The sequence below is a fragment of the Anneissia japonica genome, unplaced genomic scaffold (assembly GCF_011630105.1).
Source record: "Anneissia japonica isolate Jap-2015-1 unplaced genomic scaffold, ASM1163010v1 scaffold172582_len1462937_cov174, whole genome shotgun sequence".
NCBI lineage: Eukaryota > Metazoa > Echinodermata > Crinoidea > Comatulida > Comatulidae > Anneissia > Anneissia japonica.
This window is the reverse complement of record NW_022725666.1, coordinates 856,843-871,082: the sequence shown is the minus strand read 5'-3', so window position 1 is coordinate 871,082 and position 14,240 is coordinate 856,843. Positions and strand designations below refer to the sequence as shown.

The 14,240-nt window shown below is 35.3% G+C and overlaps 1 protein-coding gene and 1 long non-coding RNA gene across 2 annotated transcripts in view; both read right to left on the bottom strand.

The window, feature by feature from the left end:
* Positions 1 to 153: 153 nt before the first annotated feature.
* LOC117112781 lies at positions 154 to 1,806 on the bottom strand. Its single transcript, XR_004446088.1, has 3 exons — positions 1,737 to 1,806; positions 451 to 642; positions 154 to 219 (listed from the first exon to the last, which is right to left on the bottom strand). It is a non-coding gene; the product is annotated as an uncharacterized LOC117112781 (long non-coding RNA).
* Positions 1,807 to 2,606: 800 nt separating this feature from the next.
* Positions 2,607 to 14,240, bottom strand: part of LOC117112800 (collagen alpha-1(I) chain-like) — a 12,656-nt gene continuing 1,022 nt past the window's right edge. The window contains exons 2-12 of the mRNA XM_033255972.1: positions 14,022 to 14,084; positions 13,355 to 13,399; positions 12,126 to 12,170; positions 9,861 to 10,697; positions 8,909 to 8,953; positions 7,065 to 7,118; positions 6,322 to 6,366; positions 5,784 to 5,828; positions 5,429 to 5,473; positions 4,929 to 5,030; positions 2,607 to 3,740 (exon numbers count right to left, since the gene is read on the bottom strand). Of these exons, the coding sequence (XP_033111863.1) occupies positions 3,706 to 3,740; positions 4,929 to 5,030; positions 5,429 to 5,473; positions 5,784 to 5,828; positions 6,322 to 6,366; positions 7,065 to 7,118; positions 8,909 to 8,953; positions 9,861 to 10,697; positions 12,126 to 12,170; positions 13,355 to 13,399; positions 14,022 to 14,084 (1,361 nt within the window). The 3' untranslated portion in view covers positions 2,607 to 3,705. The remainder of the gene's footprint in view (positions 3,741 to 4,928; positions 5,031 to 5,428; positions 5,474 to 5,783; positions 5,829 to 6,321; positions 6,367 to 7,064; positions 7,119 to 8,908; positions 8,954 to 9,860; positions 10,698 to 12,125; positions 12,171 to 13,354; positions 13,400 to 14,021; positions 14,085 to 14,240) is intronic.

The following is a 14,240-nucleotide window of genomic DNA, read 5'->3' as shown; positions in this document are numbered from 1 at the left end:
AAGTGTCAACAGGGCTTAGGGTGACCAGGACGGATTAATTAGGATATCTGGCTATGTTGACTGCTTCTAACATTCCACTCCCCCTAACTTGATTTCTAGGCCTCTTTTTTGACTTTTTTCCTAGTCTGTTAGTTCATCCCGAATCTACAACTTACATTGAATCGGACAGGGACCTGAACCACTTTCTTCTACTTGCCGCTTCTTGAGATGCTGAGGGGCCTAACATAATTAACAGAACTCTTATTGTAGAACAACAGCAGCAACAGCAATAATTATTAAACTTATTGAGAAGGCCTGTTATTGAATAATAATAGTAATCACAATATTAACAAACAGAATAATAATATAATTTTTAAAGCAATTAGAATATACGGTACATTATTATTATCATCACACACTGATAATATTAATATTATTTTACATAATGAATCGATGTGGTAACCCACAAACCTGAATGCCTTGTAGTGTGGCGTCGTAATACTTAATCTTCGCTTTCATCTCAAAAAACATATATCCCTGATTAACAACAGTCATCGTAACAAGGGCAGCAATGACAACGTTGAACACACGCTGACCGTTGGGTGCATTCAGACGCCTTTTATTCACGTCCGTCATATTTCCCTTTTCCATCTCCAAGATCGTCTAAAATGAAGAATGTCAATTTCTGTATCTAATCATTAAAACAACGTAGGCCTAAATGTTTAGCACGACGCATAAACGCGTGGGATTCAACCGCAGATCCTTAGGTCGTATACCTTTAGATCATCAAACCATCATTGACTGACCATCTTAAAAGGTAATTTAAAAAGGAAAACGGATAGGAAAATTCCCCAAACAACTTCCTTGTAAGGTGTTCTTTTACTTAAAAACCTATTTGGTGAATAGGAATATATTCTCTGCACAGACCCATGTATTAATATATTATCGAGGATGGAACTTTTCAAAACAATGTCCGACCATCATTTACCGACTATATTAAAAGGTAATTTAAAAGAAGGAAAACGGGTAGGGAAATTCCCCAACTACTACTATTTGGTCAATAGGAATATATTCTCTGCATATGTATTTATATATTCTCGACGAGAGAACTTTCCAAACAATAGATAATATAACTCGTATTATATATATATATATATATATATATATATATATATATTTGTGTGTGTGTGCGTGTGTGTGTGTGTGTGTGTGCGTGTGTGTGTGTGGGTGCGTGTGTGTGTATGAGAGCAAAGAACATCCCGAACGTGATTATTAAAGTTATTATCTTATTTTATTTTAACATCTGACAAACCAGTAATATAGATTAACCAAAGAATAAACATATGTACCTATTTTATGTATAATATTACAAACATTAAAATAAAAATTGTGTTTGAGTAGTGAATTAAATAATTATGTTAGTATAATATAGAATAAAATGTTTTTATATATTAACTCATAATAATGACCATATAAATGATAAATGTATTAATATAATTATGTACATGTATATATATATATATATATATATATATATATATATATAAAGATAGTCGGCTATATGCTATTATTTACCTATTCTGTAATAGAGTGTATCTGACGTTATTTGAATCTGTTCAACCATGAAGCCTCTGTGGTCTAATGGTTATGACGCTCGCCTTGACAGCGAGGGTCGCAGGTTGGAATCCCAGCAGAGATATTTCATTACACAACTTATCTATTGTACAACATTCGTTGATAGCTAGTATTCCACTTACCTGGTTCTGTTCTTGTTATCAGCTCACGAATTCTGATTACCCAGTTGCAATGAATGCTTCAATAGTTTACAGAAGCTTCCTGTTTGAATGGTATCTTATCCACAAGGAAGCGGATGTGGCCACACTCTAGAACTTTCCATTTTCCTAGATTGGGCCCTGTCCAGACTATCAAATGTTATTTGACAAAAACATGTGACATGCCTAAATATGGTTGATGACATCACATCATGACCATATATAGCCACATCATGACTACATATGGGCACATCATGACCAAATATAGCCACATCATGTCTAAATGGGCATAAAACATTGAAGAATATTTGTAACATTAACCGCTAAAACTCTAGGAGTCTTTAATGAAATATTGTTGTCTGTCGGATGCAATAGTAATGAAAGTTGATGGATGTAAAAAGAAAATGTTATCGTTACTTTTTATATTCAAAGATATACCACACCGTTCTTACTCATTCCCGTATGCAATAAAATCCAAAGCGGTAATGGGGTTTAGTCAATAGGTTTTCATGCTTCGATCTTCCATTCTTAGAAGAGGTCATTAATGGAGAAAGAACTCCATGATAATTACAGTGTAGGGGCGCTTGTGTTTTGACACTATTTTGTTTGGTATTAGAGAGACTCACATCATTTTGGCAATCTCCAGGCGTTACATACGCCTATTTATGCAGTTTAATATTGTTTGTCGCTCAATGATAATTATCACAATTATCGTCTTTACCTTCTACAGTATATACTAATTCATTTGACTCTTTAGGTTTAAAACAGATTTGTTAGAAATTGATATTTTTTTTTCTTAGAGGAACATTTTTACATTATATCTATATGAGAAGATAAAACAGCAAAGACAAACTATTCAATTCAATTACTTTTATTGCTTTGAAATTCATCGTTGGCCAATATCCGCTTAAACAATCATACAAGAAATTAACCAAAGAAATAAGACACATGAAGCTTATTATAATTACGACAACTGTACATTATAAGGGGTGGGATGGGGACTTCGCATGACTTAGGTCCTAATAGAGCCACAATAGACAACAGACCTCTACTCAGAAATTAAATGCAGCTGCATGAATTAACCAGAAAAAAAACACAACACGTCATTGTAATGTTCTCGAAGGTATACTGTATACGGTACCATATAGCAGCAACGTTGCAATGTTATTGACTTATTAAGCGCACTATACAAGTTCCAATGCGCCAAATTGTGGGAGTGCTCAGAAAAAGGAACAAATGAAGATAATGGTATACAAGAGAATAAGGAAGATAACAGAAAAGAAAGAACGAAAGTAGACTACATGAATTAAACAGTGAAACCACAACAGTAGGTGGGTACCCCGGTGTACTGGTCCACTCGTCGGCTCCTGTCCTGGACAGATAAAAGGTGCACCGGTTTACCGGCTGCAGAGGACCGGCTCAGGTTAGGAGAACGTTATTGAAAAGAGCAACATCTTGTCCACTGCGCCACGAGCAACGATTGTTGGAATGACGCAATATACATGGAATGATTTGATTTGATTTGATTATATAATTATAACTTTCGCGAATGTTGTTTGAGGTATAGCAGCAACGTTGCAATGTTACTTAATTGCAAAATTCTACATATTGATTGTTCTACAAAAGACGTTTCATACTTAAAATTATAACCTAAAGATCCGTACACACTATCAAATTTTATGTAACAAATAAATGTGATAGGCCCATGTCGATATTTGGGTGTTATTGTCACATAATCAAGTCCATACATGGATACATGACACAAATTAGTCACGTGAACTGTGGTAGGGTGGACAAAGCATTAAATTATTAGCTGGGATATTTGTGCTGGTAATTCCGTGCACCAGGACTCAAGCGTGCGGTGACTCTGTATGTTAGTTTTCTCAGTAACAAAAGTAAGAGATTGTTTCTCGATGTACAGCTAATCTAAAACACTGCAACTTTAGACGACCATCTACTTCCAATTGTAGCAAAGATTAATATCAAAACCTGTAAAATTTAAAAAAAAAAGTATTTAGCGTGTAAAAATAGTTTGCTTTGTATTAACTTTAACTTTCTCTTGTTATACGTTTTTACGCAGTTTTAACGTGAAGGGTAAATGTCAGATATTTTTAGTAGTAGTATAACCATAGAGATATATACCTCCAAAGTATATCAAAACCCAGAAAGTTTTCTCCTTTTTATTTACATGCTACAGAGTACGTTCATCCAACTTACGCGTCTAATTTACGCGCTGTCTCAAAGCCAATCGTAATCTTTTGGCTCAGGATGTTTGAATTTTTGAACAAGCGGAGAAAAATAAATTTGAACTCACTGAAATCAAACGCAAAATGGGCAAAATTTTAAATCTAGACAATTATTAATCTAACAGTATGTTATTTTATTTATTATTATCATTTGTTTTAAGACCATGATTGGCCAAGGATATGTCAAAAAGCGAAGTTAATCAATTTTCTCAGTGACAAATCGATTCAGAAGACAATAACTCACAAAATGTTCTGAATTATGACGCTAGGCTTTTTTTTTCGGTGATTCGGTAAACTAATTCTTAAACGTTTTAACATTAATGTGATAAAATTATGGTTTTCCTTCGTATATTACCGTATTTATTCAATTTTAATAAATGTCCTTAATAAAAGTGGCCCCTCTCTAGAGCCTTATTTAAATAAACGCCTCTCCCTCGAATAAACTTCCTGATGTGTTTATTTTTCTCTTGAATAAACGGTCCCCGGATGATTGTAAACAGTAATGGTAGCAATATTATTCTCAACACATTCTAATGCTCCACTCCTGTAGAAATGTTGTTTAACCTGAGCGGAATCAATAAGTCTATATAATCACTTATTGACACATTTTGACCGTAATTATGTGTTGTCGTTCCAAATTTACAATGAAATTGTGAGGCGTTTATGTGAGTATTTGCGTATCCATTTTACAAAAAAAAAAATGGTAAACGTCTGTTCGAATAAACGCTTTCCTTGAATAAACATCCCCATCAAAAACCGTTTTATAAAATAAACGCCACGGGGGAATAAATACGGTATTTAATTTTGACCTGTTATTAATTCTGATTTTAATTTGTTATTAATATTAATTCTAACATTCTAATAACATTTCAAATCAATTTCTGATTTATTTTTTTAGGTTGATTTGCAATTATGAAATTGGTATACTTACTTTGACAACGGCTTCCCGAATAGCATGCTTCGCAGACACATGTATAAGACGAACCAGAGGTTTTGCATTTTCCGTTAACGCATGGATTGGAACTACACGGGTCTAAAGAACACAAGACGCAAACATTACAAAGAACATAGTTAAAATCCTGATGATTATTAAAACATTGTGTTATAATGATATTTTACAAAATTTTGTATCATAAAATATAGAATACATAATTTCAAATAAGGTGTAATGGTATACTTTACCAAGTTTAATTACAATATATATATATATATATATATATATATATATATATATATATATCATTATATCAATATTGTAACAGTAATGCCTTAATATATATATTTAATATTATATATAATACATAAATATATACTACTATTAAAAATAGTAATAATAATATTACAATGTAAAAATAAGTTGTTTACTATTACTCCAACGGTAAGATATGAGAATTCGTGTGTACGGTATGTTATACAATGAAGAATGATTACCTGTTGAGCCCGGGGGCCCTGGCGGTCCACGTGGCCCCGTGCTTCCTATAATAAAACATTAATAAATGATACTTTTTATCATAAAATATAGCTGGAATACATATTTTCAAATAAGGTGTATACATTACCAAGTTTAATTCCAAAAAAAATATGTATCATTATATTAATATTATAACAGTAATGACGTAATATATAAATAATACATAAATATATACTTAGGTTATATTAAACCTAATAATGATAATAATAGTAATAATAATAACAATGTAAATATAAATTGTTTACTATTACTTTAACGGTAAAGATTATGAGAATATGTGTGTAATGTTATACAATGGAGAATGGTTACCGGTACCTTTTTGGCCCGGAGACCCTGGCGGTCCACGTGGCCCCGTGCTTCCTAGAATAAAACATTAATATAGACTCCCTTTGGACCCTTTGGCACCTTTAGCACCAGTGGCTCCTGCAGCACCTTGAATTCCTTGTGGCCCTTTGTCTCCTTTAACCCCAATGGCGCCTGTAACACCTGGAGATCCTGGTGATCCTTTGTTTCCATCAGCAAGATGTGTATAAGAGACAGATATAACAGTGTCATCACAATGGTAAATATTGGAAGAAACAACCTCTGGCAGGTCAAGAACAAACAAATTGAATAAGGTAGGACCTAAGACAGAGCCCTGGGGCACGCCTGAAAGAACAGAACATGACCAAGATGATTTGTGTTTGTCAATTTTAATGATTTGCCAATAATACATGAATTATTATACTACTATAAGAAATGATAATGATAATAATAGCAATAATAATTATGTAAAAATAAGCTGTTTATTATTCTATTACTTCAACGGAAAGGATATGAGAATGGGTATGTATGTACACAATGAAGAGATTACCTCTTGGGCCTATGGGCCCTATCGGTCCACGTGTCCCAGTGCTGCCTAAAAAATGAATAAGTGGTACTCTCTATTATTTGTATATAATAATTTATAATATTTTATATATAAAACAAAGAGTAAAACTGTTTAACATTTCAATTATTATCAGCAGACTGCTAAATGGTAAATAAACAAGAGCGAATTAAAGTGAGGTTCAAGTGTAGGTTTGATTAGACATTTTATTATTATCTGTTTCGTACCACACATAATATTATAGCTGAGCTGAAATATATAAGGGACATGATATTTCATCAACAAAGTTCATTCTTATGGTAGAATCGAATACGCAATCTCTTGCTACAACAGAGGACCGTACGATATCATTACGGATTTAAGACCAGTGTCTCCGCTTCATACATCTTGAGGGCTCACACATAGTGGAGCCAATTTTAAGCCTCGTAATAGTTTGTAAGTAGCAGCAGCTACTAAATCATAGTAAATAATATTCAAATGAAGTTGCTGCCTAATACTGGAAACATGAATAATGTCAAATAATAATAATCAAGTGGATAATATAACAAAATTATAAATCGTATCAAACACAGTTCAACAACGAAAATTCCGTAAATATTTGATTTATAGAAATAAATGAAACGTATTAGAATATTATAGAAAATTAGTGGGTTAGTACAGCTCAACAGATTGGTTAAGGGGAGTTTTACATTTTATTTTAACAACAGAACTAAATTTGAAATACTTACCTTTCGGTCCCCGTGGGCCTGTAGTTCCAGGGGTGCCTCGAGTTCCTGGTAGACCTACATAACATTTAGAGGGGGTTTGGAAAAGTGTTACAGCGTGTTACGGGGGGTGGGGGTGTCAATATTTGCCAAAGAATGTGTTACATAATACTTGAATGACCCCTTACGGCCAGGCAAAATTTTATACTTCCAGATTTTAGGAATCTGGCCGTCAAAAATTTCAAATGGCAACCCTATTTTTTCCCAATCCTTCGTGGCTGTTCTCGTAGACGGTTTGATGACGTCATAATTTACGTTAGTAATCAGAGAAACACACCTGCAAATCGATATTGGAATATTGACGGTCGCCGGCATAATAAACACTTAGTACTAATTATTTCATTTTATTTATTTCGTCAAAAAAATAAAATAAAATAAAATTGACAAACACAAGAAAACAGAGAGCAAAAAACAACACTCAGTTGGCCGGACAGGATTGCCAAAAAGTGAACTGAATCACTGTCTAGTGGCTCTCTGATGCCAATGAGAACATAAATTAGATTAGCATAAAATATTCAAGTAAAATAGGCCAATCAGTACAAATTAAAATAAAAAATACAATAAAATTTGAAAAAGAAGAATTGCAGCGAGAAACAAAAGTTAAAAAGTTCGTTTTACAATGGTAAAATTCGAGACGAAATATTAAAATAGAATTATTGCTTAGCATAAAATAGTTTTTAAATTCTGATAAAAGATTCAATTCATCTCGAACATCAGCAGGAAGTTTATCCCAAATTCTCGGAAAGTTATTAAAAACGTGAAATTTAAAACTATTAGTACGCGAGTAAGTGTTAATAAATTTAAGATGGTCAGTGTGTCGTGTATTAAAATGAATAAAATCTCGTCGAGGAATTGAGTATAAATTATAAAGCCATTTTGCAACAAAAGCCAAGCAGATATTCAAAACGGTTTTCAACAGATGTTAATCGTGTGATAACAAGACGATGTGTGTATGGGATATCACGCGAGACACACGCCCTTGTCATTCTGCATTGGAGTGCTTCAAGAGAGAAGTAATCACCTCTTTGGTGGGCAGACCAAGCAGGTACACCATATTCAATTATTGGACGACAAATCCGTTGTACAATTTTGATATAATATATGGGTCACGGTAACAGAGGGAGTACCGGTAGTCTGAGAATAAAGCCAAGTATCCTAGAAGCTTTGGATTTAGTATTTGAAACGTGCAAACCCCAATCAAGTTTTGATGTTAAAGTTACACCAAGATATTTATAACTATTTACGTTTATTTATTTATTTACTAATATCTTTAGCCAGGATGACGCAATCATTTTAAAGAAATGTTTTTCATTGTGGTCTTGGTATGTTTATATGGTATGTTTGTCCAATTTGATATGCATGAGGCGAGTTAGCAAGTCTATTTGACTTGGTGATTCTCATTGTTTTGCATTTAGTGGAGTTCAGTTGCATTTTGTTCATCAAGCTCCAGTTATAAATAATATCCAGGTTTTGTTGGAGTATTGCATTATCATTAGTGTTTCTTATATTTCTATATAACAGTGTCATCACAATGGTAAATATTGGAAGAAACAACCTCTGGCAGGTCAAGAACAAACAAATTGAATAAGGTAGGACCTAAGACAGAGCCCTGGGGCACACCTGAAAGAACAGGACATGACCGAGATGATTCGCCAATAATACATGAATACTACTATAAGAAATGATAATGATAATAATAGCAATAATAATAATAATGTAAAAATAAGCTGTTTATTATTCTATTACTTCAACGGAAAAGATATGAGAATAGGTAGGCCTGTATGTATACAATGAAGAGATTAGCCTACCTCTTGGGCCTATAGGCCCTATCGGTCCACGTGTCCCAGTGCTGCCTAAAAAATGAATAAATGATACTCTCTATTATTTGTATATAATAATTTATAATATTTTATATATAAAACAAAGAGTAAAACTGTTTAACATTTCAATAGACCTTTCCGCTAAGCTCCGCCCCTTGGATTTTGTTGCTAAGGTCCCACAAGACGGCAGTGTTAAAACATACGCGAACACGTGCGTTTGTGGGACAACACGTGTGTTTGTGAGACGCGCGCGTATTTCTAGCGTTGTTTCGATTAGTCAGTTGTTAAGTTTGATTGACACTCCGGAAAGGTCTATTATTATCAGCAGACTGCTAAATGGTAAATAAACAAGAGCGAATTAAAGTGAGGTTCAAGTGTAGGTTTGATTAGACATTTTATTACTATCTGTTTTGTACCACACATAATATTATAGCTGAGCTGAAATATATAAGGGACATGATATTTTAAATCGTATCAAGTCTATTTCATCAACAAAGTTCCTTCTTATGGTAGAATCAAATACGCAATCTCTTGCTACAACAGAGGACCGTACGATATCATTACGGATTTAAGACCAGTGTCTCCGCTTCATACATCTTGTGGGCTCACACATAGTGGAGCCAATTTTAAGCCTCGTAATAGTTTGTAAGTAGTAGCAGCAGCTACTAAATCCTAGTAAATAATATTCAAATAAAGTTGCTGCCTAATACTGGAAACATGAATAATGTCAAATAATAATCAAGTGGATAATATAACAAAATTATAAATCGTATCAAACACAGTTCAACAACGAAAATTCCGTAAATGTTTGATTTATAGAAATAAATGAAACGTATATTAGAATATTATAGAAAATTAGTGGGTTAGTACAGCTCAACAGATTGGTTAAGGGGAGTTTTACATTTTATTTTAACAACAGAACTAAATTTGAAATACTTACCTTTCGGTCCCCGTGGGCCTGTAGTTCCAGGGGTGCCTCGAGCTCCTGGTAGACCTCTGGATCCTTTAGCACCTGTAGCTCCTCGACTTCCTGGAGAACCTCTGTCTCCTTTAGCACCAGCCGGTCCGTTAACACCCCGACTTCCTTGTGACCCCTTGGCTCCTTTAGCACCAACCGCTCCATTAACGCCACGACTCCCCTTTATCCCTTTGGCTCCTTTAGCACCAGTGGCTCCAGTAGCACCTCGGGTTCCCTGAGAACCTTTAACTCCTTTAGCACCAGTTTTTCCAGTATCGCCCTTAGTTCCTTTGGATCCTTTGGCACCACTGGTTCCGGTAGCACCCCGAGGTCCTGGTGGACCACTGACTCCTTTAGCTCCCATAGCACCTCGAGCTCCTTTAGATCCTTTAGCACCAACAGGTCCATTAACACCCCGACTCCCTTGTGACCCCTTGGCCCCTTTGGCACCAGTAGTACCAGTAACACCCCGACTTCCTTGTGACCCTTTGGCTCCTTTTGCACCACTGGTGCCAGTAACTCCCCGACTCCCTTTGGACCCTTTGGCACCTTTAGCACCAGTGGCTCCTGCAGCACCTTGAATTCCTTGTGGCCCTTTGTCTCCTTTAACCCCAGTGGCGCCTGTAAGACCTGGAGATCCTGGTGATCCTTTGTTTCCATCAACACCTGGAGATCCAGTATCACCCTTAGTCCCATTGTCTCCTTTAGCCCCAGTTGGTCCAGTATTTCCCTTAGACCCTTTCGATCCTTTAGCACCAGTGGCTCCTTTATCGCCCTTAAATCCAGGTAGACCCCTAATTCCATCAGCACCTGTGGCACCTGTGTTTTTAGGAAATAATTATGATAATAAATGTGATAATAGTATGTAAAAACATGTTAGGTATATCATGACGGTATGTATGTATATTGATGACGTAATAATACACACACACACACACACAAACACACACACACACAAGTTTCAACGCCAACTTATATATATATATATATATCGGTGTATCGTACGTGATCAAGTTGGCGTTGAAATTCGGATGTTTACGTTTACCAGTATAGGCTCAAAGCTCGCATATACATTTACTGTTTAATACATTTAATAATATATATAGTAAGAGAGGAGTTCATGAAGCAAAAAATGAAAGTATGGTCGGAGAATTCTGTAGCTTGTTGAGCAATAATTGGTACTTAAAAGGATGCTTAGGGAGATTTTAAGTCTCATGAAGCAAACAAGGAGTATAAGCAAAAACGCATGACGTATTCGAACTCTGGAAGCATATAACTCTGGATAAAAATATCGACTTTTCCGCTAAGCCCCGCCCCTTGTAAATTAGGGAGATTTCGCAACCTTACTAAAACGGTAACGAATACGAATACGTCATTAGACAGTTTGGGAAAACTCCGTATCCGTATGCGTATGAATAAAATTCGCGTACTACGTCACAGTCTTTGTGTAGTGTGGCGTCAATACCGTGCGTGATACGGGTTTTCGATGCGTTTTGGCGTATTGAGCTCATTTCACACGTAAGTTGAAAAACATATGAAGTTATTCTTGTATATTTTTAAGCTTGAAAACAAAAAGGCAAGTTCTGTCAAAGCAGAACAGACTATTCAAGGCAATGCTGACAAAGTTTTGGACTATAAATTCTGCATGCAAGTGATACAAAGTCAAAATTTGGCCTGACTGTCAAATCATGGTCAAATCAACCTAGGTCTAGGGCTGCCATTTTAAGTGCTACTGCCCTCTTACGGTACGTCACATAATTTTTGCCCAAATGAAAAAAGCTACGAACTCAAACGTATCCGTATACGTGTTCTGAGACGGATAAGTATGCGTATACGTTAGTTTGCCCAAACTCTTATCATTATCGTCATTCGTGCCTAAACCATTCTTGACAATTAATATGCTGTGCGAGTTGAACATGATCCTTGATTCATGCAAAAGGCATGAACTGCCTACGTTATGACAGATATGCTATTGTAGGGAAAGGTTGGTTTAAAAAATTGATGACGTAATCGTATTTGTTATCGTTTTCGTAAGCTTGCGAAAACTCACTATTCACTATGGTCCCGCAAAACAATAACTAAAAATGTGTCTAAATCATAGAGATATAATAAGAATGGTGTAAATTAAACGTGTGCGTTGTTTGGGAAACGCGTCTGTAGACACGCGCGTATTCATGGCCCTATTCTGATTGGTCGGATGTTAAGTTTGATTGACACTCAAGAAAAGGTCCATTTGATAACACTCACCTGTATCGCCCTTTGGGCCCACTGGTCCATGCATGCCAATGTAACCTGCCAATAAAACATGTGAGTTTTCATAGAATTTCGAAAGGTTCCAGGGCTCTGTGGACACTAACAATTTTTCAAAAGTCCTCCTCTGAATTGTCCATATCAGTGTGGTATTTCTAAGGTCTTTCATGTACGCATTCATGTTATAGAGAAATTGATAGCATGGACACAGCTTAATGAGAAAACCCAAGTAAATCATAAAAGTTTTGAATTTAACTTAAGTACATTTTGAAGTAATATAAACATTTTCAACTTTAACATAGAAATTAGTGCAAATCAAATATGTTTAACCATAATTATACATACATATCTACAATCAATAGGAGTGCTTTTATTATTATTTTTTTTCTATATTCAGTATAAAAATCAGGGTACAAATCTTTGATATTCAGTAAGTCTATGCTCAAGATAATAATGTGTATGTTACAGCAATTATAAGGAAATTCATTTCAAAATTGTTTGGTAATGATTTTTTGTTTGTCATTTTCATGTGAAATACATTTTAAATAGAATCTGATCGGTGGTAGCAAAAAGTATTTTTTTAAATAAAAGTATTGAACAATAACAGACCTACATCTCTCTGTGTCAATTTTCAGCAACCTCATTTATGAATTCCAGGATATTTTTGTCGGGACGGGCGAAGGTGGAACGGAGGGTGTTGAGTAGCGTGTCAATGGAGGAGGAGATTTTTTTTTTTAAATTGGGCATTACCCTGAATGTACGCATATCTAAATATTAAATTTAAATCTTTTGCCGATAGGGTCGAGTTAGTATGTAGAGGCATGCGCTTCCTAAACCCCTCCGCCATTTAATGCATACATGCACAAGTTGTAAATTAACGTAACGTTGCCGCACCGGTTGTGGCTTGGACTCCCAACCTTGAGGTCGGGGGTTCGAAACTCTGGCTGTGCAAATCGCTTGTGTCCTTGGGCAAGGCATTTTATCTACGGTTGCCTCTCTCCACCCAGGAGTACAAGTGGGTACCTGGTAGGTTCCAACACAACCTACGCTGATTACTAGCTGCAATTTATGATTTTTGATAATATAATTTCATTTGCTAATTTAATTTGGTGTTTCAATGTGTTCCATATGTGTTTGATCCAATGACCGGGGTAGTAATGTGAAGCGCTTAGAGGCCTTGTAAAGGCATGCAGCGCTATATAAGAACGACATATTATTATTATTACCCTTTTCACCTTTCAGTCCTCTTCCTCCCGGAGGACCTGGATCGCCTGTCAAAACAATTACATAAGAAATGAAAGAGATCTTGATTGCTTGGGTACGGGTCCAAATCCAGGAAGCACCTAAAATTCTTAACAATCTACAACTCAACTCACAATCTCAATTTGTTGGCGCTTCATTTTGACTATATAATGATATAGTGATGATGATGATGAATTTTACTATTATAAATGTGTCATTTCCGGCCATTTAAAGGTACTAGGATTCAATATTTCGACATTAATTATGTCATCATCATTCCTGATGATGACATAATTAATGTCGAAATATTGAATCCCAACACGATGGCGTGTATTTCAATACTTGGAGTATGTATTATACTTTCTTATCTGAGATTAAAGGTACTATTTCTGTAATTTTTTGCACGCACCCCTACCGCCAAATCCTGCATCCGCCTCAGCACTCATATTATCACACAGCGCATTGTTCTCTTTATGTGGATATAGAGTACCTAATAACCTTAATGATTTTAATCAACTATTTAATAGTCCTATATCTAACAGAATTTCATTCCGCGTGACTTGATCTTTATGAAAATAATTGTCTATCTTGCGTCATAGGAAATGTCTCAGCACACCCTTTCGGAATAATAGACGTTAATGTTTATGTTACCTTGTTCGCCCTTAGTTCCTGCCGCTCCTTTAGTACCGTTAAATCCGGGTTGGCCTGGTATACCTATAACGAGTACATTAGATTCATTTTATGACTTTGAGTTTTTATTTTATATTGTTAAATATTTCTTCACACAATTTGAGACCTTTGAAGAGGCGATGCCAGTCATGGAATTATCATCTTCATTCCACCACTCCTTTTTGATTTGTAAATACGTAT